General features: G+C 40.2%; 1 protein-coding gene across 5 annotated transcripts; it reads right to left on the reverse strand.

Annotated features, from left to right (window-relative positions):
- Nucleotides 1-584: 584 nt before the first annotated feature.
- Nucleotides 585-23,609, reverse strand: TMPO (thymopoietin). Of its 5 annotated transcripts, XM_035551775.2 has the most exons (11): nt 23,053-23,609; nt 14,009-14,135; nt 12,194-12,352; nt 10,628-10,728; nt 5,879-5,998; nt 5,680-5,775; nt 5,018-5,128; nt 4,046-4,135; nt 3,898-3,963; nt 3,641-3,735; nt 585-2,381 (listed from the first exon to the last, which is right to left on the reverse strand). In XM_035551775.2, exons 1-11 carry the CDS (start codon nt 23,293-23,295, stop codon nt 2,090-2,092), a joined length of 1,500 nt encoding a protein of 499 aa, XP_035407668.1. In that variant the 5' UTR covers nt 23,296-23,609; the 3' UTR covers nt 585-2,089. The 5 variants fall into 5 exon arrangements, with proteins under 5 accessions (XP_035407668.1, XP_035407669.1, XP_035407670.1 ...); XM_035551776.2 differs by lacking the exons at nt 3,898-3,963; nt 4,046-4,135 and having other exon boundaries at nt 23,053-23,429; XM_035551777.2 differs by lacking the exons at nt 5,680-5,775; nt 5,879-5,998 and having other exon boundaries at nt 23,053-23,423.
- Between the last annotated feature and the right edge of the window lie 227 nt (nt 23,610-23,836).

A 23,836-nucleotide genomic window follows, 5' to 3' on the forward strand; every position in this document is an offset into this window, starting at 1 on the left:
TGGAAGATAAATTGTTTCCAACTACAAGTGAACCACACATAGATCACTTTAAAGACTTATGTGGAAAAGTCTTTACCTACTGTGAATTAACGCTGAAGTTGAAAGGTGTCTTTTGGAGATTCTCCAAAACAGTGCGTAAATAAAAGAATGATGACATTTAATTGCATTGCAGGGTGGGTTTGTTTTTGATGACACTAGAAGTATTCCTGAGGAAGGTCGACTGAAAGTATTCCATGTAACTAGAGAAGATAAAGATATATTTCACATTAACACATGTAGCAAAGTGGGATGAAAAATAACGTGAAAAGGAAAATTCTTCATCACCAAAAAACTGCCTAGCTTTTCCCCTGTTCAAAGTAAAGACCTAATGTATGCTAAAAGATTACTGTACAAAAGTTATAGTGCAAGTGTTATGAATATTTCCCTTACCAAATGTTGACACAAACCATTCTGTTTTTAGTATCAGATTTATTTACCTTTATAAACATGGAATTCCTAGCAGCACAAAACACCACTGATGCACCAATTGTCTTACTTTTGCTTTTTTTCCAAGCAATGCATTTATTTTGGTAAGGAAAACCCACACACATTAAAAACATCTTTATTTTCCTGCATTTTGACACCAAAAGTGAATGTCTTACGTTACAATTTTCTATAGGATGGACACAAGTTCAGCTATCTGAAATACTCAAAAAGCAGATTAGAAGAAAAAAACATTACTCTTAACAGAAAAAAACTATTGCTTTGCTACAAATTACCGAGTTTGTCCCAAAGGTCACAGAAAGTAATGTTTTCCCCATAACTACAGTCTACACAGTAATTGTACCTAAAGTAAAAACAGACTATTAACTAATGTTCTCAGCTTTTCATAAGTAGCACTTTAAGAATAAGTATGATTTATTGCAATTTTGTATGAAGCAATGAAACTGAACATCTGTATGCTGCAGATTTAAGCACACCAAAAATGTATACATTCACTTTGAAAAGTTGTTGCTTATCACTCCGTATTGGTAGTAGTGAAGCCAGCTGCCTGCTCAACTAAGTTACACAATATAGAGTGTTTCAGCATGCTTCCACTGAGAAAAATACTCAACTGCATGAATGTAGTAAATCTCACCTTTGAAGATGAAACTGTAAAAGAAAATGCAGCAATGCCCTCTTCATATAAGAATAAAACTTCATATGGAATTTTCACGCTTTGAGAATACCTCTCTACATGAATATTCAAAATCACATAAAGCTGTATTGGAAAGACCTCGCTTTTTTAAGAAAGACCACTGCCAAAGTTGAAGTTCAGATTAATTTAGATAACAACCTTTACCCAAAGAAAGGCATTTTAGTAGCAAATTATATTTGATGCAATTTGTCTTCCACATGTATTACTAATAAATAAGTTCGTCTAAAATATCTGTCGCCAATTAAGTTTGTACTCAGCTCCTACAACACTGTAAGCATTAAAATGAAGTGATACACTTAAATGTTACGCTTAAACAGAGTTACTAATATGATTCTATGACTTACAGAAATGCAAACAAGTCTACAGTTACATTTACTAAAAAGTTACAGTAACCTACAGAAAAGATTGTTGTACTCTCCCTACATCCTAAGACACCAAATTCAGTTAAAGTGTTACTGAAAAATGCATGGAAATGCATTTCTCTTTATCACTTGTTAAAAATCTTCTTCCACCATAATCTACAGACAACAGTACAACTTCTTTTCTGTACAAAGAAAGCTTTAAAAAACACAGCTTCACATTTTACTACATTTGCCCTTCTCAGCTTCCACGATCTTGCAAAAACAAATATACAGTTTCTCAAAAATGAATTTAAAGGATGTCCACATTAAAAAAATAAAGCCTACAAAAGTTCAAAGATCTAAAAAATGTTACTCCTATGGCAAAGTGATCTCCTAGTCCAAAGTCCAGAAAGTTACTGATGTCCATTTAATGTTAGCTTGTTTCATTTATCCAATTTATCAGGTTCCAATCACATTATTTGTAAGTAGTCCTTGAGCCGATGAGAGGGCAGAAGAGTTCTCTACAATTAAAAATAGGAGATCGAATGGGGTGTGCCTTTCAGAAAGATACTCATTTGGCACTGTCTCGAGAGACAATATTCAGATATTTAGAGAAAGGGTTTCCTTGATTAGTTTCCATAGACTGATAAACCAAAAACATGAAGACTGAAACAAGAACAAAGAGAAGAATTTTTATCCAAAAGGGAATGGAGCGTTCTTTTTTTGTTGGTGGTTTCTCTGACTTGATGTCACTTGAGGTACCATATCTTGGAGCATACTTAGCGAAACTTTCCTCCATTCTGAAATCAGTGTGCTCTATAGGCCGGCTAGCAGCTCCTTTGATTGGTCTACGGCAGCTAGCGCTGTTAATTAAAGAGAAGAGAATGCTGTACATTTAAAAGAGCAATCTAAAGTATACATGAAAATTTTTAGTACAGATGAAGAATTATAAGTTACTTCCAGTGAATGGGGTACCTGAAACACTTTGTAATGATGTGCTATATTTTTAAGATACAATAGTTAAAGTTAACCATTCAGCATTCAAATAAACATCCCTTTAAAAAAAGATCAATGCCACTTTATCAATCTATCCACTCATATCACGACTGGAAATAAAACTCTACAAAGCATTTCTGTCTTTACTCATCACTTACACAGTCCCTCCAGGACTTCTAAACCTAGGTTTAGCCAAGGCCATTAAACTGTTACCAGTGGCTAATGGCTATGTCAACACACTGAGCCAGGTAACAACGTGGTAAGGGTTAAGGGACCCGCATACATTGTCATGCCTTTATATTCAATGAGAGCATGCAAGCATGGTTTTAATAAAAAACGGGGCATAGATTTAACTAGACTGATAAACCTCAAACAAGAGGAAACAGAGCTGAATGGTGCCCATAGAAGTAGTAACTGATTCTATACATCCTCCTTACAGCATGATTTTATGCAACTGCATTTCACACTGAAGTTTTAGTTAACACATTGGAAATAACGTAAGAGTGGACTTCACGGTATCTTAACACAGAAGAAATTACTACCTCAGTCTCTCAAAGGGACAGTCAAAATTTTATGAATTGATTATCCAGAGGGTTGTTTCAGTTTTTATTTAAAAGCTGAGTTCCAAAAAAACTTAACAACCCTTCCTAGTCTATCCTTATTCATACATAGTAGTCTTTGACTACAACAGGACTGTTACTTAAAGGAAAAAACAGTATTTGAAAGTTATTTATTGCTTTCAAAAAGAAAGCTCAAATCTGTGCTGGGAGACTTTTCCTTAATTAACAGCAGAACAAAAGCAGTTGCATCTAGCCAAAAACTGAAGTCAAATACTGAAACATTACCACAGAGAAGCCCCTTCATTTAACCTCCAGCATCCAAGAGTTCCAGTAATAATTACTACTATAATGCTATATTCTCTCCATCCTCTCCAGTTTAAATAAAGAAAAGGCTTTTTGACTAACAAAACTACGTACACAAACAGAACTGGTTCTCTCTCCTGTCACTGAGCCAGAATACAAAAAGTCATTCCTCAGAAATCTAGCAATGTAATTTAATGAAAACCTATTTAAGTTAAGAAGTATCTTTAACTGAGAAACAAGCCCCCCATAAACATCAACAATACCTAATTCCTGTAGGTGTTGATACTTCGTAAGGGAACATTTCCTTAAGAATATCCCTTTCTACTCTTCGTTCTTCTGTATGAGTTCTTTCCAGCACCTACGAAAACAAAAATAGTTATAGACCTAACAAACTTCAAAACAATAAGCTCCTATATAACTATCTCAGTGACCATAACCGCATGCAGTTTGCGAGAAAGCATTTGAGTCACCCAGTGACATTTAAGAAGTTTAATTCTTGGGTTTTAAAAGTTGGTTTAACCTTCATTACTGGCAGCTGTCTGGTCACTTTTGGTGTCTTAAAGCATTCAGTGTTCTCCTCAGTTTCCTTTAAGATAAAGAATATGTTGTATAAATCAAATACAACTGTCAGCCAATGATCTAGATGATCAAAAAAAATTAACCATCACCTCTATCATGGCTGTGTTGAGCAGGTCACGGGAATGTTTATGGCCAACATGATTAAACAAGCATTGATGGGGATACTCTGTCTCTTTTTGCTGTAATAAACAATGCCATAGTACAGTGAAACACCAGCCAACTGAAAACATATGCAGTTTGAAATAATAAAACAAGTTTTCCCACCACCTTCTATTTGACAACTAAGTCTAAACTGCAGTTACTCATGTTATAAACAAAGTAGACCATTTCATAAATCTCATGTCCATTGGTAGAGCAGGCTTCATAAGTGTTAATGCACATTTATCTACAGTAACTACCTGGAGCAATAAACTCCATTTAAATTTAGCCAAGCATAATCTTGTTACATAGAATTGCACAATATTACAGTACTACATTAATACAATTACATGGGCTTGCCAGTGCTTTAGACATTTCTCCAATAAGTACTTAATCTTGACAGCTTGAATAGGCTAAGAGTATAAGAATTTCCCCTCCCACCCTCAGTAACTTACAGGAATCCGCAGCTGCTTTCTAAACTCAGACTTTAAAGTAATTCTGCTATTTTAGTCCTTCAATTAAGGCACATTGTGGTTTTTTTCCTTCATAAAATGCTGATATATGAAATCAATGCTAGGTAACAATTTTGTGCTATCTTTGAACTAGTTAATAGTTTAAAAGAAATAGTTACATTCTGTACAGAAAAATAGCAGCATATGGAGAAATAGCCCCAAACATACTTGGCTTGGGAAAAAAGACGCAGGATCCTCCCACCTTCCCCATTCCCTTACAAAAAGCTGAAAGGGGAAGATAAAAAACCTTTATATTCTCTTTGCCATATGACAATGCTAGTCTAGTTCAACTATTGTGCCACCAGGGCAATGACACCTTCCATCCCTTCTGTACCAAGAGCTCAACACATACACACAAGAATCTCGTTCACAGAAAATAAGCAATAGCAATCTAAGTTTTAGTTTATTTACTTCAGCTGTCATCAATGGTTTCTTTGGTGTTCTTCTGGGCATGTCTGAGAGTTCACTGATTGACAGTGTAGGAGCTGCATGCTTGAAATTTCCAGGAACCCTATTGCCAACCTGCCGAGATTCAAAATTGTTCAAACTCAGAATTAACCAAAAACACAAAATAAAAGGGGGAAGGGGAACAGAACCAAACAACAAAACCCTTACATGTATCAAAAATATGTATGTTAGCAATTAATTCAAGAAGGTTATGTAACAGATACTCTGAAATAAGCACAGGAAATGCATTGCTTATCATTCCAAATAGTTTCTTTTAAGCCATTTAGAAACATAAATGCTGTTTAGTTCACACAAAAAGCCAAACTTTAAAGCAGATATTCTGCATGTGCTTAAATGAACTAAGTAGAAATCAAGGCCTTTACAGTGGTTCTTCTCAACCCTCCCCCGAAAAAGACACGAGACTAGGTGACTACCTAGTGCCATCTCAAAGTGATCACCACTAGGCACTAATATAGATACTGAACGTGGTTTCAAAGACTACTTAATAGAAGACAGTCTTGCTTTCTTTAAAATAATGTCTTCAAAAGGAATGGTTCTGTCAAAGATATATTACAGAAGAATACCACTCGCATGATTTGTTACATATATTTACTAAGCATATTTACTAGGGTTTCGTCGCTTGCAGTCAGTATAGTGTCAGCTAGGGAAGTACTCTCTGATATTACAGCATCATCTACAGGCAACTGTGCTGTAGCTTCCACCTGTTTGTTTAAAACAAACAAAAGAAAACAGTTGAATGAAATAGCCACCGGGACCCTAATAGCGAGAAAAAAAGCTTTTCTATTATAATAAGCCTCTCATCACCCTTTTCCTTGGTGTTCTTCTTGACACTCTGGTAGACTCCCTAGAAAATGCCTGAAGAGGTCCACTTTTTGAAGATCCACTTGTCCAGGCAGTCTCAGTAACTCCATCTTGAGAATAAGTCTATTCAAGCATCAAACACATGATCAAACACATGAAAGCCAGCTCTCAACATCAGATACCCCAAAACAAAAGCCAAAATAGCATGCATACTCCAGAACCAGTTTATCTAGAATACATTAAAAACCCCCACCAAGAACAAAACCAACAACAAAAAAACTTGAAACCTTATGTTCAATAATGCCTGGCTAACTAGACAGGTAGTGTTGACCACAATACTCATGTTAGACAATGCTATTTTTCAAATACAGAATGGACTAAATAATGACCAAGAGCTAATCTGCTCACTGCAATAGCATGAAATCCATAATGCTGCAAGTAGTCACATCAAGTGATGGACAGCAGATATAACTTCTAGGCCTGTTACATTACCTACCTATACAAAAAAAAAATGAAGCAAAAACCAAACAGTACAATCATAAGCAGAATGCAACAACTTGTTCTTTACCCAACAGCGTATTCTCTCAAGCCAAGACAATAGTGGTTTAGGCACAGATACCTGCATTTCAACAGGATCTCATCTCCATAGGGGAGAGGGGAAGAGGGATGGAGAGATGTTTTATAATCTTAGAAGTTCCCACATAATGCTGAAAATCACTCAATTCTCACTTAACTGTGGGTTAAACGATCAAGCCTGAAACAGATCATTACACAACTGTGTAACAACATGAAGTGCCAGATTTTTATAGCCATTAACAAACAGACCATTCCCCATGCCTTATCACAAGCTATATTTAAAATTAAATTAAAATCGTCCTCAAACCTAATTCCAAGCACACACCTGGAAGGAAAGGGAGATGAGGGAAGGCCTGTTTCTTCAAAATTAAAGAATATTTTCCTTTTTATTTGGTTATGTTTAAAAAACTATAGAAATAAAAAACTCTTTGTTAATACTGAAGTCTTTGCACATTAACATCTCTTCCACTGGCACATTGCCAAGCTTTAAGTTACATTTGGTGCTAGTGGGAATTACACAGACCAGTGCTGCACAACAAAATAACTTCTCTGGAAGAATATTAGCCGCAAAACTGAATGCATTCAGAGTACAGACTGGAAAGTACTTATCTATCGAGGGGTAAAAAAAAGTTTAACACCCTTCTCAGTTCCCCACTTGTACCTTGTAAGTTACTCCAGTGAAACTAGAAGCTAAGCAGTTTAATGTTTATAAATAGAAGTTCTGTGTTACAGCCGCTACATATCCAGCAGAGGGAGTACAAGTGTTTTGCTGTATTCCAAAGTTACTGAAATACTCTGAAAACCAAAGGATGGATATTCATGCACAGACTTCACGCAAATAGATTCAGATGCTTCATATAGAATTGTAGATTTCAGCCTGTCTCCAGTATTCTTTTAAATTTAAATAGACTTCTAATGAAAGGTCTCCCGATCCTCTTTATACATTCACCAGACACTGACTTCTCAGCTTTTCCTATTAACAAAAGCTTAACCTGCAACACCTTCAATCGTATCTCCTTCTCTCCATATCCTTATTTTTATTTGAGAGATGTTCTTCCTCAGAAGCTTAGAGAAAACACTAATTTCAGAGTAGTCCCATTCAAATACATTCCACTTCAGAAAGCAGAGAGGCAATTCCCTAATCCTACTATTGGAAAGCTCCCCCGCTCCAGACTGTTTTACTAGGAACTAATCTTTATTCCCCCACAATGAAAAGTTAGAAGTGCTTCAATAAATAAGCCCTTATCTCCTTACTTTTTCATGTTTGACACTCAGGTATTTTAAGTACCAGGGAGATCTTGCATGAGAAGTCTAGGAAAAGACCAAGTCTACTGCATGAAAAACATCCAGACTTCAGCAGGGCATATTCCACAGACAAAATAAAGTCTACACTTAGGATTATCCTCACCATTAATTCAAGAGGTGTTCTCTGCTTATTCCACAAATACTTGAAGTAAATAAACCCTATTAAAATGCAATACATTTAGATACACCAACACCCTGTGTATGATCACAGAAAGCTACAGTGCTGTGGTTCAGAAGTATCATTCAACGTATGCATACAGGTAGTCAAAAACAAAAGAGCAGGGAAGAGTAAGAACAGCACAACCAGAATGCCACTATAGAAATACTTGCTCTTCTTGAGACTTTCCACACTGTGAGGAGGCCTTAAGTGGCTTAGCCCACCTCTTTCTGTCCAGTGCCATCCACTAGGAGGCCTTAAGCTCAAGGTTTTCACCTTTAACTCTATGTTCACCTACTTGGTTGGAAGAGGACATTCAAGCTAGGGTTTTCTTCCAACTCTTCCAGTTCACTATGAGGAGGCAATTATGTACAAAGAACTGAGCTCAAATTTATTTAGTCCTCCACTGCTATCCATCTGATAAGAGCCACAGACCTGATAAGATTCCTCCCCCTCCCCAATTTCTATTGCAACCAGCCTGCTCTAAGACTTACTTGCACTCTTTTCTTAAAAGAGAATAGCAACATCCATCAGTGCCAAGTCTTCAGTTCAGCACCAGCTGACAGACAATCCTTTCACTATTCTAGGCTAAGAATAGTGCCGCACAGGACCTAGAAGTGTCTAACAAGTTGTTAACACCACACTGCCAACCAGTCCAGGCCCACCACACTTCAGAGCCCCAGCCTTAGATCCAGTGCCACACAGCAAACACGAGTTGCATATAATTCTGTAGAATGAGTATGGTTAATTGACACATAAGCTGCAATCTTAAGATCCAATTTCACAGAAGGGGAAAATAAAGGTTATAATCTTCCCAGTTTTCCAGTTTCATTTCCAGCAAAATGCATGGCTATGTATTTGCTGGCCCAAGACATTGGGTTTTGCATCCTCTTGGCTTCGAGCAGTTATAAAGCATTGGTGTTTTTTTGTTTGTTTGTTTTGTTTTTTAAACAGCAGTCAGGAGTTCAAAGGTTGAACAAGCTAGAGTTCTTGAAGAACGTGTCATCACTTTGAAATGATACCTTTTTGGATTAATCAAGTGATATTACATTAACTACTGGTTACTAAAATACGGAAGTAGCAAAAACATTGCATCTATACTACGCATGAAAGGATTACAAGAGAAAATAGTAATAACCTAATGTTATTACAGTGAAATTGGATGAACAAAAAAGTAAGCCCTTATCACTTAAAAAATGTCATGAAAATACAGAATAAAAAGGGAATGGGTTCCTAAAGATTATGAAGCTTTGTCTGTTGATAGCTGTACTAAATAACCCTAACATATTGAGGCTAGCAGGGATTTTGGGGTGGATAGCAACTTAGGAAACAATAATCCTAGAAGTACAAGAACTTTATAATCTTGATGCCCATTATAAACACCATCACGAGCTGAAATTGACTGAATAATGAATATTGATTGTGTGTTGAACCATGTGTTTGTTTTGATTTGTAGAAATGAGATCAGTTTAGTCTGTATCCCTAAGAAGCCAGTCAAAAATACGCAGAACTAGTTATGGAACTCCATAATTGTGTTGTATTACCCAAGCTTACAGCTGTGTGCTGCTTTAAGAAATATCCATAGTAAAAGGATGCTGATACATACACATGCCATCTGAATAGGAAGAATCTAGCATTTACCATACTACAGAGTAGTCAGACAAGTCTGATCCACTAAGATACTGATCTGCTAATATCAAACTATTAGCAGGTTAGGTTTTGTGCCGCTCCTGAATGTTTTCTGGACAAGTCCTTACTGTAGCACAACTCTGCTACTTACTGGTCAGATGAGTAGTGCTGTAAATATCCTAAGTAATCTAAGCTGTGCAACAGGATATTTACTGACACCGTCACATCGTAAGGACAGATCAGCCACCAAACGCTGAATCCAGGCTTTTGAACTGCTGGCTAAATACTGAGGTGCTTCTGTAAAATCCTTCTTTCACCAGGAAAAGAGAACCAATAATAGTATTTCTAAAGACAATGAGTACATACAGTGAGATTCAAACTAGTTATCATTTTCTTCTAAAGAGAAGCTTTCCAATGAATTAATGCCTACTCTAGTAATGCTGCTACATGTGTGGCTGAAGAACTATTATATAGAAACTGCATGTGTACACACATGCGGGTATTTCTGTGTATGCCTGCATTTATTTATGTGTGTATATATGCAATACATGACTTCATGGATTGTTATATTTAACTCAATTATAAACATATGAATTTATAAATGCATACATGTATCTAGAGATAGATACTAAAATAGATAGAAATATGATAATGTTTCTGGCATTTAAAAAAATATTTCTCAGAAAAAAAGATTGGGAACATTTTCCAAATCTTTTGTTTGAGAAACCGTTCCTTTTATTAAGTTGTCTACAAACAAAACAGGACTACATCAGTATCTCTGACTTATTTTCTGTCAGGCTTCCAAAGCTAAGCATGTTATGACTGACCTAGTGTTTTCCTCTACATAGAGCTACAGATGCCGGCAAGAGAGACAAATAGTTTCTATCAGACCATAATTTTGAATGTTATCACACAGGCAAAAACCAGCAGCTATAGTTAATTCACAGAATTTTCATGCTGTATTAGAATAGGCTAAGAAAAAAAACTTGAAAACAGCATAGCCCGTTTTGGCAAGTGTGATTATATTTAGTAAGTACACTGCCTGCAGTTAGTAGCTGTTCTAGATGCCATTAAATGAAGCATACCTGGTTGTGTTCAACAATTCTTCTTTGTTTGAGTGCTACTGGAGTCTTTGTCCTGCCTTTCAGTGGTTCTCTCTTCTCAAGCCTCAGCTCAGTCTTCGGATCTGTAAGTGGTTTTAATAATTATTTTTTTTTTAAATAATACTACTGGTTAATAAACTACACTTGGTTTAAATTAGTACCAAAAAATAATTTTAAGATGCACCATTACTGTTACAAACTACTGTTTCCTTAAAAAAGTTGTGAAGTACAGGTTAAGTTTCTCCACTGAATGGAGATCTAAGTCTCCTGAAAAATAACCTTATTATTTCCAAATTCTGACCCAAGTATGTCACTTCTATCCTCAAAAAAATAATCCTACACTTCAGATAAGCTTTGACTACTCCAGCAGTTCCATTTAGGAACTGGTACCAAGTTACAATTGCTTTAACAAAAGTAACATCATACTGCTTATTGTAGTAAGGGGACTGAAGCTTTCAACATAGCTTTAGGTTGTGAGTTTAGTCTCCTTTAGAATAGGTACTTATACACAACTCCTTTTTGATGCAAGAGAATTGTAAGTGATTAGCAGTCATCTCACCAGCAAGAGGATGCATCACTTCCAGTCCCCTTACTAAAACTCTTAACAGCATTACACCACAGATTTCAAGTTCAGTTAACATCCCTTGGGCTTAAGCCTGAATGTATAGAAACTTTCCATTTTTCCTTCAATGTTTGAACAGTTTGTTAATTAGATGGAGACAGCTGTTAAGTTACGACTGGGGTCTTGACTACCCCAGAACAAAAACAAAGCCCTCTAACAACCCCATCACCACCACCAAGTACAAGAAATCAAAGATCAAAAGCAAGCACAACAATACAAAGGAGATCCAACTAATTTCCTAGCCGTATTTCAATCCCTTATGCTCTCTCTCTGGATGCTCCTATCAAAACAATCCACAGAACTACATCAATCACCATGAACCACACAAAATAATCATCTTCAAACATTCCATCCAATGTATTCCTTAGAGCCTATATTGTTTTTACTTTTTGTAATGGGTGATGGCATTTTAGGTCCCACCTCTCTTGCCCCATACTTTTTTTTTTTTACGAACATGATATTAAAACACCCAGAAAATAATCAACTCAAACCAAACTACGTCCATAAGGAACAGAACGTAAGAGATTGTCATACACAAGAAACACATTAAACGATACTTTTAATGCACTGAAATTTAACAAACATTTATAGACTATCCCCTAATGAAGATAACTACTGGGTGCACTGTAAGACAAGACTCAAAGATAAAGTGCAATGAAAACTGGAACCAGATTTACAGGCTCAACTCCATGTGAAAAAAATGGACAAACAGAAGGGAACATTTTACCACTGGAGTGTCCTTTCCCAAAACAGGCTCCTAGATCACTGTGCTAGCACTCCATGATGAAGTATACTTATCACATGGTCTACAACAGTATATTAAAGCCTCAACAACAGATCATGCCCTCTTTAGATATTTCTTCTACTTCAAGTATTACTTATGCATAATTTGAGTAGTTCACATGCAAGTTCCACTTCAGTCTTACCTTCTTCATTGTCACTGTACTGGTCAGAATCGTTACTTCCATTCTGTCTGGTGTTCTCAGTAGTTGAAGAAATCATTGGCAGAGGCATGGGTGACTTCAATTCTGGACCTTGCTCCATCAGTTTCAACAGTTTTTTCTCATAAAGTTTCCTAGTTGTAGCTGTAGCAAGGGAAGATACACAGTACAGATGCAGTTTTAGTCTTTCCTGATGACTGCTAGAACATGACCAGTATATAATCCCTTGCGAATTTCCAGACACGTTTTCTATTTTTAATCAGTCTGTATGACCCAAAGCATATACCTCCAGGTATATAATTCTTCCTCTAAGGCTTCTAAATTTTTGGTTCAAGAAAATTAAGACAAGCTTAGATCTGTTAGCAAACTGAATATTACAAGCATTTATCTAGGGAAGGATAACTTATCTGCTTTTTAGGTTTTTTGTTTCATTTGCTACGATATGTAAGTTGTCATGCCCTTGCAGTGTCAATCTCACTAAATTTTGTGAGGGTAAGTGTCCATGCAGATTCCACTATCCTCTTAACCTCTTTATCCTGGAATTAACATACCTTCTCCTAGTTTAATGTTTGACCTATTAGCAAATTCAGCCCAATAAGCAGAGGTGGTATAAATAAGCAGCAAAAACAGAACCCCTTGTTTCCCGCAGTTAGCTGTTAGGACGGCTCACCTAATCTGACAGGACAGCTGTTTCAAACAAAAAATTATTACATACTCTCACATCAGGATTGGGCAGGCAAAAATCTGCAGAAGTGACCAGTGCCTGCACTGCTAGCAGCCAAAAGTCCAACCTCATCAGGAAACTTCTAAGAGGAAGCCATCCTTAAAAAGAAGTGGAAGACTCTCACAAGAAACAGAATCCACATGCTGTAAGAACTAAGGCTTTTACTTAAAATGAAAAACTTAAATGTTTTCTAAACATATTTTTGTAGACTGCAGAGGTATTTTCATTTTCCAGAAGGCTTAAGTGCTATCTGAGAGAAAGGAGTTGAATGGGAAAACATACAGAAACAGCTAACAAAGTATTATGCATAAAAGACTATTTGAATGCACACAGGACTCCAGACTCTACCACTGTCACTTCCCAGGCTCTATCACTGGCTCTTCCACTCAGGATTTCAAACATTCTACAAAAGGCTCAGCATGCTAGAGTAGACCATCTTCTACTGAAGAGCTGTGAAATCAAAGTACCTTGCTATTAGGTCAGCGCACAGTCTTTTAAGGCAAGGAGCTTTGATCTTGTAACACAGCAGACTGCCTAAGGCAGGAGATTAAGTTGGGGTGGCGACTTCTCCCTATTCCTCCTGCTGAAGTAGATCAGCGCGCAGGATGGAACACAAAGTTCAAGGGGCCAGAAAAGAAATAAGCAAAGGAAAAGATTTCTGCACAATGCAGAATAGGAAACGCTCTAAGGAAGGGCAAATTCTGTGTTCTTGTTCTGCTCTTGAATAATAATGCCTTATTATGTATTTTGTACTTAAGCAGGCTCAAAATCAACATCTGTACTAGAAAACCTTATTACCACACTGCTAAACTTTAATAGTTACATAGCTTCAGAACAGAAGCTGGAACACATACAGCTGGCCTAGAACATGAAGAACAAACTGGATTTGCCTACACAGGAGTGCTCCAAGCATTTTCAGTGTAAATAGTTCAATAAAAACATCCCATCCTCAGCAAAACACAAGACTATAACAGTATTGGTTATGTAAGCGAACAAATCAGAAAAGCTCAGAGTACTCAGAAGTGAAGTTCAACACATTCAACAGGCGATCATTTTAGCTAGTTCAGTTGACTTACCTACAATTGGGCCAGGATTTATTCCATACTTCATAAGTTGTTCTTGAAGATCTTCATTACTCAGCTCTGTTATATCTAGGTCATCCTTCTCCTCTGCCCTAGGTTTGTCAGTTTTTTTCGTGGCTTTCTGCAAAAACAAAAGGCAGAATGTTTCCAGTTAATATATTTTTATTTATTTTTTTATTCTGAGGGCACAGGGAGCTATGAGAGTCCAGAAAAGTGATGATATTCACACACACCTCAACTTAAAGCATATATGAAACCCTTCGAACCACTTACACCTACTAAATAAACACGTGTTTCCTACTTATAAAGGGAAATAACCATTAAAAGATGCTTCTATAATAATAATAATAATAAAGAAATCTTACTCATTCTGATCACGCATTTTAATTTGAAGTATACAACAGGAGAGAGTTTCTCTCCAATAACTGGAGAGGCAAGCTACTAGACATTTAACCAGCACTAAACAACAAATATCTGTGTTCCATTAGCATTTTTTGCATTATCCTCCTACCTAGCAGGTCAATACCTCTTCCTCTAATGATAAGAAGGAGGTCCCTCAGTATTCACACCCTCCCATCCAAGTTCCCCAAAGGCCTACTCCCTCTCTTCTCCTAGCGTTCTCTGTGAGATTACACAATGTTACGAAACAAGTAGAAGAAAGGCAAAGCCAAGAACACCCTCAAATTATGAGAAGCCTGCCTGCCTGCCTAGGCCACTGCTACTGTAGCTCTATCTTGCTAAACCCAACACTGGCAACACAACTTGAACAGTTGGCAACACACCACCATCACATACAGATGGTTATCAAAATAATCTGCCAAGACGCTACTCCCAAATTAGCAGTTTCCACGATATCCAAACAGAGTGATCACGAAGGCTTCCCAAGTTGAACAGTGTTGTTACTACAATAGACGTTTCCAGGCTCCAAGATCTGCAAGACTGACAAGGTATGACAGAAGAAATATGCTTAGGAACTGCTTGCTCTCAACTATGAGAAAATCCAATAGAAACACAAAGTACTTTGAAGTACTATCTCAAAGTAGTAGGATATAAACAGATATAAGTTATACACTTAATGTAATTCAACTTGATTGTCCAGAAGAGCTATTTGGGTCTTCTGCTACTTACTGAAGACCCTAAAATTCCAAATGCAAGTATGTTGTCATATTCACTCACAATTAACAGCTTTTCCTCGGTATATTTAGTAAGATAGCACTGAAGACTGTAAGAAGATCACCAATACAAGTCTACAGTACCTAGCTAGCCATTAGTGCCAGTTTAATACTGGTTTGAATATAAGCTTGGTCTTGATATTTAAAGCTAAACAACTACAAGGATTTCCAGCGTAACTGTTTCTGTAATTAAGTTAGATTTTCTTTAACTCTTGGACTGTGAAAATGCCAGCATGATGAGCTTAAAACTAACTGTTGAAAAACAAGAATCTAAGAACTTAGGATTCTCAAGAAACAGACTCCAAGAAGTCTGAAGAAAGGATAAGATCACTGAAGTAGCAGATCTGACTAATGACTGATCAAGTGAGGTGTAAATCTGTCATTCAATTTCTTTATCATGTAAAAATCTGATTATTTTTTGAAATAACTAAACCCACTGAACCCATACACAAAAAAATAACCAAACTTAAACCACAGGAGACTTGAATTTACTTTTGAATCTGTTGGTCACACTTAACTTGAAATAGTGTTGCTATATAACAAGAATTTCATATCTGGACTTTTTCCCCCCCTCAACTATTGACCTGTACAAACAGTGGAAGAGTTCCAATACGCATGCTGGGTTTTCTTGTTAGGATCTGTTCAGACTATTGTCAGCTCCAGCATTTGCACACATCACCACTCAGATTAACTGGGATGATACTTGGGTATTTCAGAAGACAACTAGCGTGGTGCAGCAAGTCAACATTCCAACACTGTTAAAGAAACTGCAACCATTTTAACTTACCATTGCCTTTATATTTCTTACATGCCACAAAAGAGGCTGTACTCTTTGAAAATAGATATCAGAAGAACTATGTAGCATTCTAAGTAGTTTACAGAAATCTCGGCTACCAGAAATCTAACTGCAACTTATGAGTAATAAGGTCCCCCAATGCAAGCGAACTTGCATCCTACAGTATCTTTGATACTTTTCTTCCAAGCACCATTTCACTTTGTCTTATTTTGTTTCACTTTGTATTAACACAAATCTAAACCATCAGAATAGCCAGTTTCAGCAGAAAAGAAGGGCAGTGGAGGGATGAAAAGTTGAAGGTAATTGTGTCCTTCAATAACAGGGCCAAATGCATTGATTACCTTGTGTTCTGCAAGGTCTCGAACTTTTACTTTTGAATACCTATTCTCCTTAAAGGAGAAGCAATTTCATTTGTACAACTACAAAGCTGCCATTTAACCACTTACGAGTCCATAGGATTAGTCCCTAGAAGCAGGGACTGCTTCTAGAAGACAGGAAAGAACCTCTCACATACCTTGTCCATGGTGCAACCACATTAATCGCAGCAACATTACTTGAAGTTACCACAATCATATTATAACACACCACTACACTTTCTGTGCATCATAACTTTTTTGTTGGACTATCCTGTGAGACAGATCAAAAGAACCTGCAACAAAATTTATCACTGCTAATATAAAGAAAAATACAAAACACACATATTCCCGGTTTGGTGACTTTCAGTAAAATTAAAGTCCTACTGCGGTGCAGAGGAAGTGTTTAAAATGAAATTGTGTTGAACACCAAGATTTGCTGAAGTAAGGTGGTATAGCTGATCACTTTGCCTATAATGCTGTAAACATTCTTGCAGTGCTGTACCCAGACTAATAAATCCTTATCTGAAGATCCTGTAATCCCAACAAGAGCTAGCAGCATTAAAAAAAATTCCAGTCATGCCCATTTTCTAGGAAGGAGATGGAAGAGCATCAGCATACTTCACTAGGGAGAGATTTGTTCATGTCAAATACATAGCCATTTGGTAGCGTATCTGTCAGGCTCAGTTTCAGAATAGAAATCCAACAGCCACACACCAGTTTGTCAGACAGACCATACCACTACCTTTACTAGTTCTAGCACTAGTCCACCAAACAAGAACTAACATCTTCAAGAAGTCGCTGAATAATACCAAAACTATGGGACATCAAGCAAAAGAAGTATTTTCAAATCTTGAGATAAATTGCCCCATACACTAGGATATTCAAGGGCTTTAATTGCAAGCAGGTGCAGCTTCATTACCAGCAGCAGAAAGGCTTAGGGCTTCTTTACTATTTCTCTCAATGAGGTTAAGACAGGCTAAGGAAGCGCAAATCACGTCAACAGAATGCTCTTTAATTCTCTATTTGTACAGCGTCATCTCTGGCAGCAACTAGTTATTTCTCCTTGGAAAAAGATATGGAACAGCAGTTACCAAGTCTCAATAACACACTTGCGCGCAGGGAAATAGAGAGGGCTATTCCCCTTGCACTTCTTATTCAATCATACACAAAGTTCTCTGCCGCAGAATAATTTAATTTTAAACTAAGTCCTCCTGGACTTTGGTATAATATTTACAAAGCTACATGGCAGACAAAATAAACAACGGAAAGGAAGTTATGCAGCAATAATTCAGAGATGCCAATACACTCAGCTTTGAGAATTCTACCTTTTAACCCTAGTTAGTACATGCCAGACTTGGAATTTCCATGCCTATGTATGGTAACAGTCCTAAACGATAAGATTAGGGACTACTTACCCCTCCCACTCCTTCCTCCCCAGGCACTAAATTCTACATTACTCAGCAAAAGGAATGTATCTGTTCTGAAAACAGATCAATGCCGCATGGTGAAGAGTTGTTTCACCACAGTCTCTGGTGAAAAAGTAAAAATTCAGAACAAGAAGCAAATCAAGAAACCAAACTCAGGATGTTCCCGGGGCTCAACCAGCTGAACACTGACCTGGAAATGCAGCTTTTGTCATGTCAGTTCAGGAGTGACAGAGAAGTGTTAGACAAAATTGCTTCACCAGGACACTTGGGTCTATTTTATTTAAATATGGCCACTATTCCTACATTAGCATACTAACAAGTGTGCCTCCCAAGTTCAAGATCCTACAGCTGCAGAAAGTCTGAGGTGCAGAGGAGCCTGGCAGGACTTCTCACTGAGGCGCGAATTACTCAGTTGCTCACACTGCAGATGAGCACCATTTAAAAACCCACAAAGGTGTTGATCTGCACTCTAGGTCACATTTGTACAACAAATCATCATCAGTAGATACAACCATACGGGAAACACCGAGTAGATCCTCTTTTGTCACCAGGTAGCTTATAAACTTTACATTCTCTCACCTACCCAAGCAGGCAGTCCCACCTTCCACATTCTTCATCTTACTAAGGGTACAGATTTATTATTCTGCCCATTTCCAACGGGGAAGGGATTGAAATTGTACAGTTATAATTACGTATCAACTACACCACTAAGCACAGATGCTAGCGCTGTGTTTACCTGGCTACCTGATCAAAAAAATAAAAACATTTGATAGGCATCTCCTGTAAAATTTCAATAGGTCCTTCAGGTCCAAATGTCATTATACCTTCATCTACAAAAGTAATGAGAAGATATCCAACTTATCTTTTTTAGATCGCCACTTTAAAGGTAAAAAAAAAAATATCACTTTCAGAAGAAATTCTTCCAGGGAGACATGAAAGGCGCCAGTAACCAAAGTCAAAAAACTACGTGTTCTGAGGTCTGGATAGCTCCTGTTTGGCAACAATGTCAAGGCAATTTTTTTTGGTACGTACTTGAAAGCAATGCTCTTCCAGAGGCAAAAATGCTATTTTGTAGTTATTTCTGTTTTGAGCTGTCTGTCTTGACATTCAGGTCACGATCAACCAGCACCATGAGCATCCAGATGCAGATGGTTCCCCCTGCAGCAAAAAGGTGTCTCCTGTACCAGCCACTGTCCTCACATACCAGTGTGCTAAAAAGGAGGACAAATCCCCCTCCTCCCCTCAAAAAAACACCAAACAAAAAACCCATACACATTAGTAGGGCAGGAGAAGCTGGATACTGCAGACATCATCAGAAAGCGTGTTCCCGAAAAGCATTATTTTAAAAGCCTTTTCTTCTCCTGGTAAGCACGTATAGCTAAAGTGAGCCCCCCCCCCCCCGCCCCACATGCTCAAGAAGAGAAGTGTTACATCTACAGAAGTGTCCACACTTAAAAAGACACTTTCAAATATTTCACAGGAAAGTTCTTTTAAGCAATATATTTGGGATGACATTTTTTCCTGACTTTGATTTGAGAAGTTTTATGTATTTCACAGCACTTACAGTCACCTTGTGCAATGCAGGGTGCAGCATAAGCAATAGAAATTTTTACTGCATCACATTACATGTAAGAAAATGAGTTTCAGAGGAGATGCAAGATCTTACTACATTACAATAGTCTATTTGTGACATTCAGGTTCCAAAAAATACACTAACTGCCTAAGGAGTTTACTGTTCCAACGTGTGATGTCTTCAGGTCCTAAAAATACCATCTACAGAACAATTCCCCTTTCAGGTTTTATCTGCTCGTACATTCATGTTAATCACCGGTACGTTCACTACTGTATCGGAACAAAAAACAGTTCTAAAGCTGACACGAATATAAGTGAAACAAGAACAGGCACTATGGGTGCATGAAGCTTGCTGTCCTCCAATACATCACTAATATATTGAGGCTTTTATTTGTTTTGAGAAAGGTAATCGGGGTGTAGTATTGATAAAGCTGTGCTGGAAGACAGCGGATTTAAAAGATCCAAGTTGCAGCAGGAGAATGAAAATGTTTTTCTTCTCAATCTCTGTTGATAAAGATCCACAGAGCAACGTGCACCTGAATGCATTATCAAACACCCAGAGCTCAGAGAAGAACGTCAGGATGGCAGCATAACCTGTTTAAAGCCATCACCGCCCGCAGCAGCGGGTTTAACGTTATCAATGACCGCAGCAACACCAAACCACCCACCTGTGCTGTCCGGAGAGCCTGTTTAGCTCCCATCTTCCGAACACCTGCAGCGTGGCTGCCCAGGGCACCCTCCAGGTCAGCAGCTCGCAGCCACCCCGGGGCACCCAAAGACAACCTCCCTCCCTTAACCTCTCCCCGCAGCGCCTCCTGGCGGCCGCCCCCCGCCCCGTGCCGTGCCCGGCCCCGTTCACCCAGCCCGGGCAGTCCCTGCTGGCAGGGGCAGCAGAGGGCCGGGATCGCTGAGGGCAAGCCCTGGAAGGCAGAGGTGAGCGAGGCTTCCCGCCTGCGTTGCTGCTCTCCGCTCAAAGCGCTCGTTTCCTTGCTCTGGGCGCGGTTCTGGCCCCTCTCTCCCTCCATGCATCAGGCATTCGCTCATCCAACAGCGGGAGCGAGAATTCAGCGCCGAGCCAGATTTGGTTTTAAATGCTCGTATAAAGTTAAGCTATGCCCAAAGAAATACACAAAGAAAAAAAGCACAGTGGGCCAGAACCCTCCAACATGCAAATCTACCTAAGTGCTCTCTCAGTGTTTTTTACAAGTTCATACTAGCCTCGACTGAATCACCTGGATGGGAGAGACTTTTGCAATCTTCAAATTAAGCAGTACTCCAACTTTCAGGAGTGATACAGGAGACGGTAGCCCACTGTTTTCTTAATCCCATAGAATAACAGGGGATATCTTTACAGTTTTGTCAAGTTGATTACCTAAAGGCTTGAAACAGCCCATTTACATGTTCCCCCTCAATATACACAAACCAATATTACAGTTTCTAAGACCTGCAATAAAAATAAAAACGGAACTAGTAAAGCATTGCAGCTTTGTTGGTCTCATCTCAGCCCAAAAATAATGCAGCTCTTCCTATTGTATCAGTGCAAGTTATAGAGTACAATTTTATTTCCTTACGCATGCAGCGCAAACTGTTTGCTGATCCTTTTTAAGTGCACACCTAACCGAAATACTGAAGACAAAACAATGCAGTTGCAAAGAAGAGTGAAAGGTAGAGGATGCTGAATCCACCTTTGTTTCCAGGCCCTACAAAGGCACTTTGAGGAAATACAGCATTCCTTTATCTATTCCATAATGCCTTGTAGCCTCAATATCCTCCTTTTGCCTCGTGCTTGTAGTTCCTCTCTCTCAGAAGTCTGAGTGCTTTCCCTCCTGTCCCCTCTTAGTCTTATCAAAATATTTTACTTTGTTTCCATAACAGAATCCCACTCCCTTGGATGTCGGGCTTCAGACAGGACACAGGACACCCAAATCCAAACAAATGCCACTAGCATATTCCGTGAAGTTTTGGAACACGAAGATACGCTGCTATGAAATTAACACACAACGCTAGCAGAAACAGCGCAGCACCTTACAGCTGTTGTTAACAGAACTGTAATGGTAACACCCACTCTGCAAACAACAGAAAAGTCACCCGCAATTGTTTAAGCTCAAGCACAGGAAAAGGGAAAGGAGGTTAAAAAACATCTTGGAACTTTAGCAGTTATGAGACTCTCGTTTTTCAGTTTCAAGCCCCTCAGCACAAGAAGGACATCAAGGCCCTGGAACGTGTCCAGAGAAGGGCTACAAGGCTGGTGAAGGCCCTGGAACACAAGTCCTGTGAGGAGCAGCTGAGGGAACTGGGGTTGTTCAGTCTGGAGAAGAGGAGGCTCAGGGGAGACCTTGTTGCTCCCTACAACTACCCAAAAGGAAGGTGTGGGGAGCTGGGGGTCGGCCTCTTCTCGCAGATAACCAGTGACAGGACTAGAGGGAACAGCCTCAAGTTGTGCCAGGGGAGGTTTAGGTTGGAAATGAGGAGACATTTCTTCTCAGAAAGAGCAGTCAGGCAATGGAACAGGTTGCCCAGGGATGTGGTAGCATCACCATCCCTGGGGGTGTTCAAGGAAAGGTTGGATGTGTTGCTTAGGGACATGGTTTAGTGGTGACATTGGTGGTATGGGGACGGTTGGACCAGATGTTCTTGGAGGTCTTTTCCAACCTTAATGGTTCTATCTACCTAATGATTCTATTCTGTTCTCCTACAGGCTGTGAAACACAAACAGCCTATTGGACTTGAAAACACCTTTAACATGCTACAGGCAGACTACTGTAAGTTACAGAAATGTCTAGTTCAATATAAAGTTACTCCAGTGAATACCAGTTAAGTGTTTGAATTGAGCAGATATTAAGAAAAAAAAGATGAGTAATTTGGTTAGAAACTTTCTTTTAGCTGCAATTTTCAGTTTCTTAATTCACCAACCGTTGTTTTTTCCCCCCCCTTAAAAAAACTTAAAGTATGAAATCTCTTTCAAAGAGTCTGTTTCTCTGCTCCTGCTTTACAAATGAGCTTTTAAAGATAGTATTTCAGAGAATTAAACACTTTTAGTGTCACGTAAATCTCAAGTCCAGTAGCTGGCAATCACCGTACAAACCTTTGCGTGAGAGCAGTCAGTGCACCCTCCTTTAAATTATGAATAAAAAGAAAGCTTTCTTAATACATGCAAATTTACAGGGTACTCGTTAAAATATAAAAGGGAAAACGTGTTTCCCTAAAGGGAAAGATTTTAAGAGGCAATGGCTCCCATCTTTTTCCTTACACACACATGATATTAAAAACGAGGTCTGGGAAAGCATGCAGCAGCTGGCCGGCAGAATATAGAGCAGAGGCACTGCTATAAAGCATATGCTGGGCCACACGGGAGGGCACCCTCACACCAAAGCAGCACCACACAACCCAAACACGCTGCTCTTCCGCAGCCTCCCCCTTCCACGTGGGGACACACACACACCCGGCGCTGCCTCGGGGCGACTCCGGGCGGCTTGGGGGAAGACTCCCTCCTGAAGGATGCCGCGGGCTCCCCTCCCTCACCCCTCCAGCCCTCACCTCGCCCCATCGGGGGTCTCCCGGGGGGCAGAGGTCGCTCCACACGGCCCGGGGGAGGCCGAGTCGTCCCCGCTTCCCGCCCCCCCCAGCCCCGGGGAGCGGCCCCGCGCCTCCAGCGGCCGTCGGGGGACCGGCGGGCGGGCCCCGGGCGACCGTGAAGCGCGGCGGCGGCACTCACCCTGCCGGCGGCGGCGGCCCCGCGGCCCCGGGGGCCGAGCGGCGTGGGCTCCCGCTCCTCGTCGCTGGAGAAGTCGGGCTGTGCGGCGGCGGGCGGGTTGCGGGCGGTGAGGTGCTGCAGGTAGAGCTGCACATACACGTCCTTCCGCTGCTCGCCGCCCGGCAGGCTCACATTGTTGGCGATCAGCTCGCTCTTCAGCTTCTCCTTGGTCAGCACCGACGGATCGGCCAGGAACTCGGGCATCGCCGCCGCCGCCGCCGCCCCGCCGGGAGAGGCGGCAACAAAGCGCGGCGAGGGGGGGGGGACGCGCCTGCCCCGCGCCAGGAGCGCAGCTCGGCGGCGGGCGCTTCGCCCAGCCCGCAATAAGCCGCGCCCCGATTGGCGAGGAGGGAGACGAAGAAGCTCCGCGATTGGCCGCCGAGCGGGAACGGCGAGAGGCGCGCGGGCTCGGGCCGCGTTAGTGCTTTGCGCGAGGGCTGGCAGCGCAGTTTAAATTCGGCTCGGGCGGGAGCGGAGCGGGGCGGTGCCGCCATCTCCCCTCCCGCCGCCATCTCCCTCCCTCCCTCCCTCCCGGGCGGTGTCTCCCTGCCGCCACCACCTTACGGGCGACGCTGCGGGCCCGCTATCGCGCCTCTATCGCGCCTCTGTCGCGCCTGTCGCGATAGTAGGGGGTTTTAGGGGGAGCCCACGACGTGTGCCGTCGGCTCTGGCCCCGGCAGGGCTTCTCATACGCCAAAAGCCCTTCCCTGAGGCTCGCTGAAGCGCTGCCAAGGCGCCTGCCCTT

Source organism: Cygnus atratus, chromosome 1 (assembly GCF_013377495.2).
Source record: "Cygnus atratus isolate AKBS03 ecotype Queensland, Australia chromosome 1, CAtr_DNAZoo_HiC_assembly, whole genome shotgun sequence".
NCBI lineage: Eukaryota > Metazoa > Chordata > Aves > Anseriformes > Anatidae > Cygnus > Cygnus atratus.

Coding starts and splice junctions, on each gene's coding strand:
- TMPO (XM_035551775.2), bottom strand. CDS start 23,295: ATGCCCGAGTTCCTGGCCGATCCGTCGGTGCTGACCAAGGAGAAGCTG. Junction 12,353..14,008: donor AAATCCTGGCCCAATTGTAG/GTAAGTCAACTG, acceptor CCCTTGCTACAG/CTACAACTAGGAAACTTTAT. Junction 5,776..5,878: donor GAAGAACACCAAGGAAAAGG/GTGATGAGAGGC, acceptor TTAAACAAACAG/GTGGAAGCTACAGCACAGTT.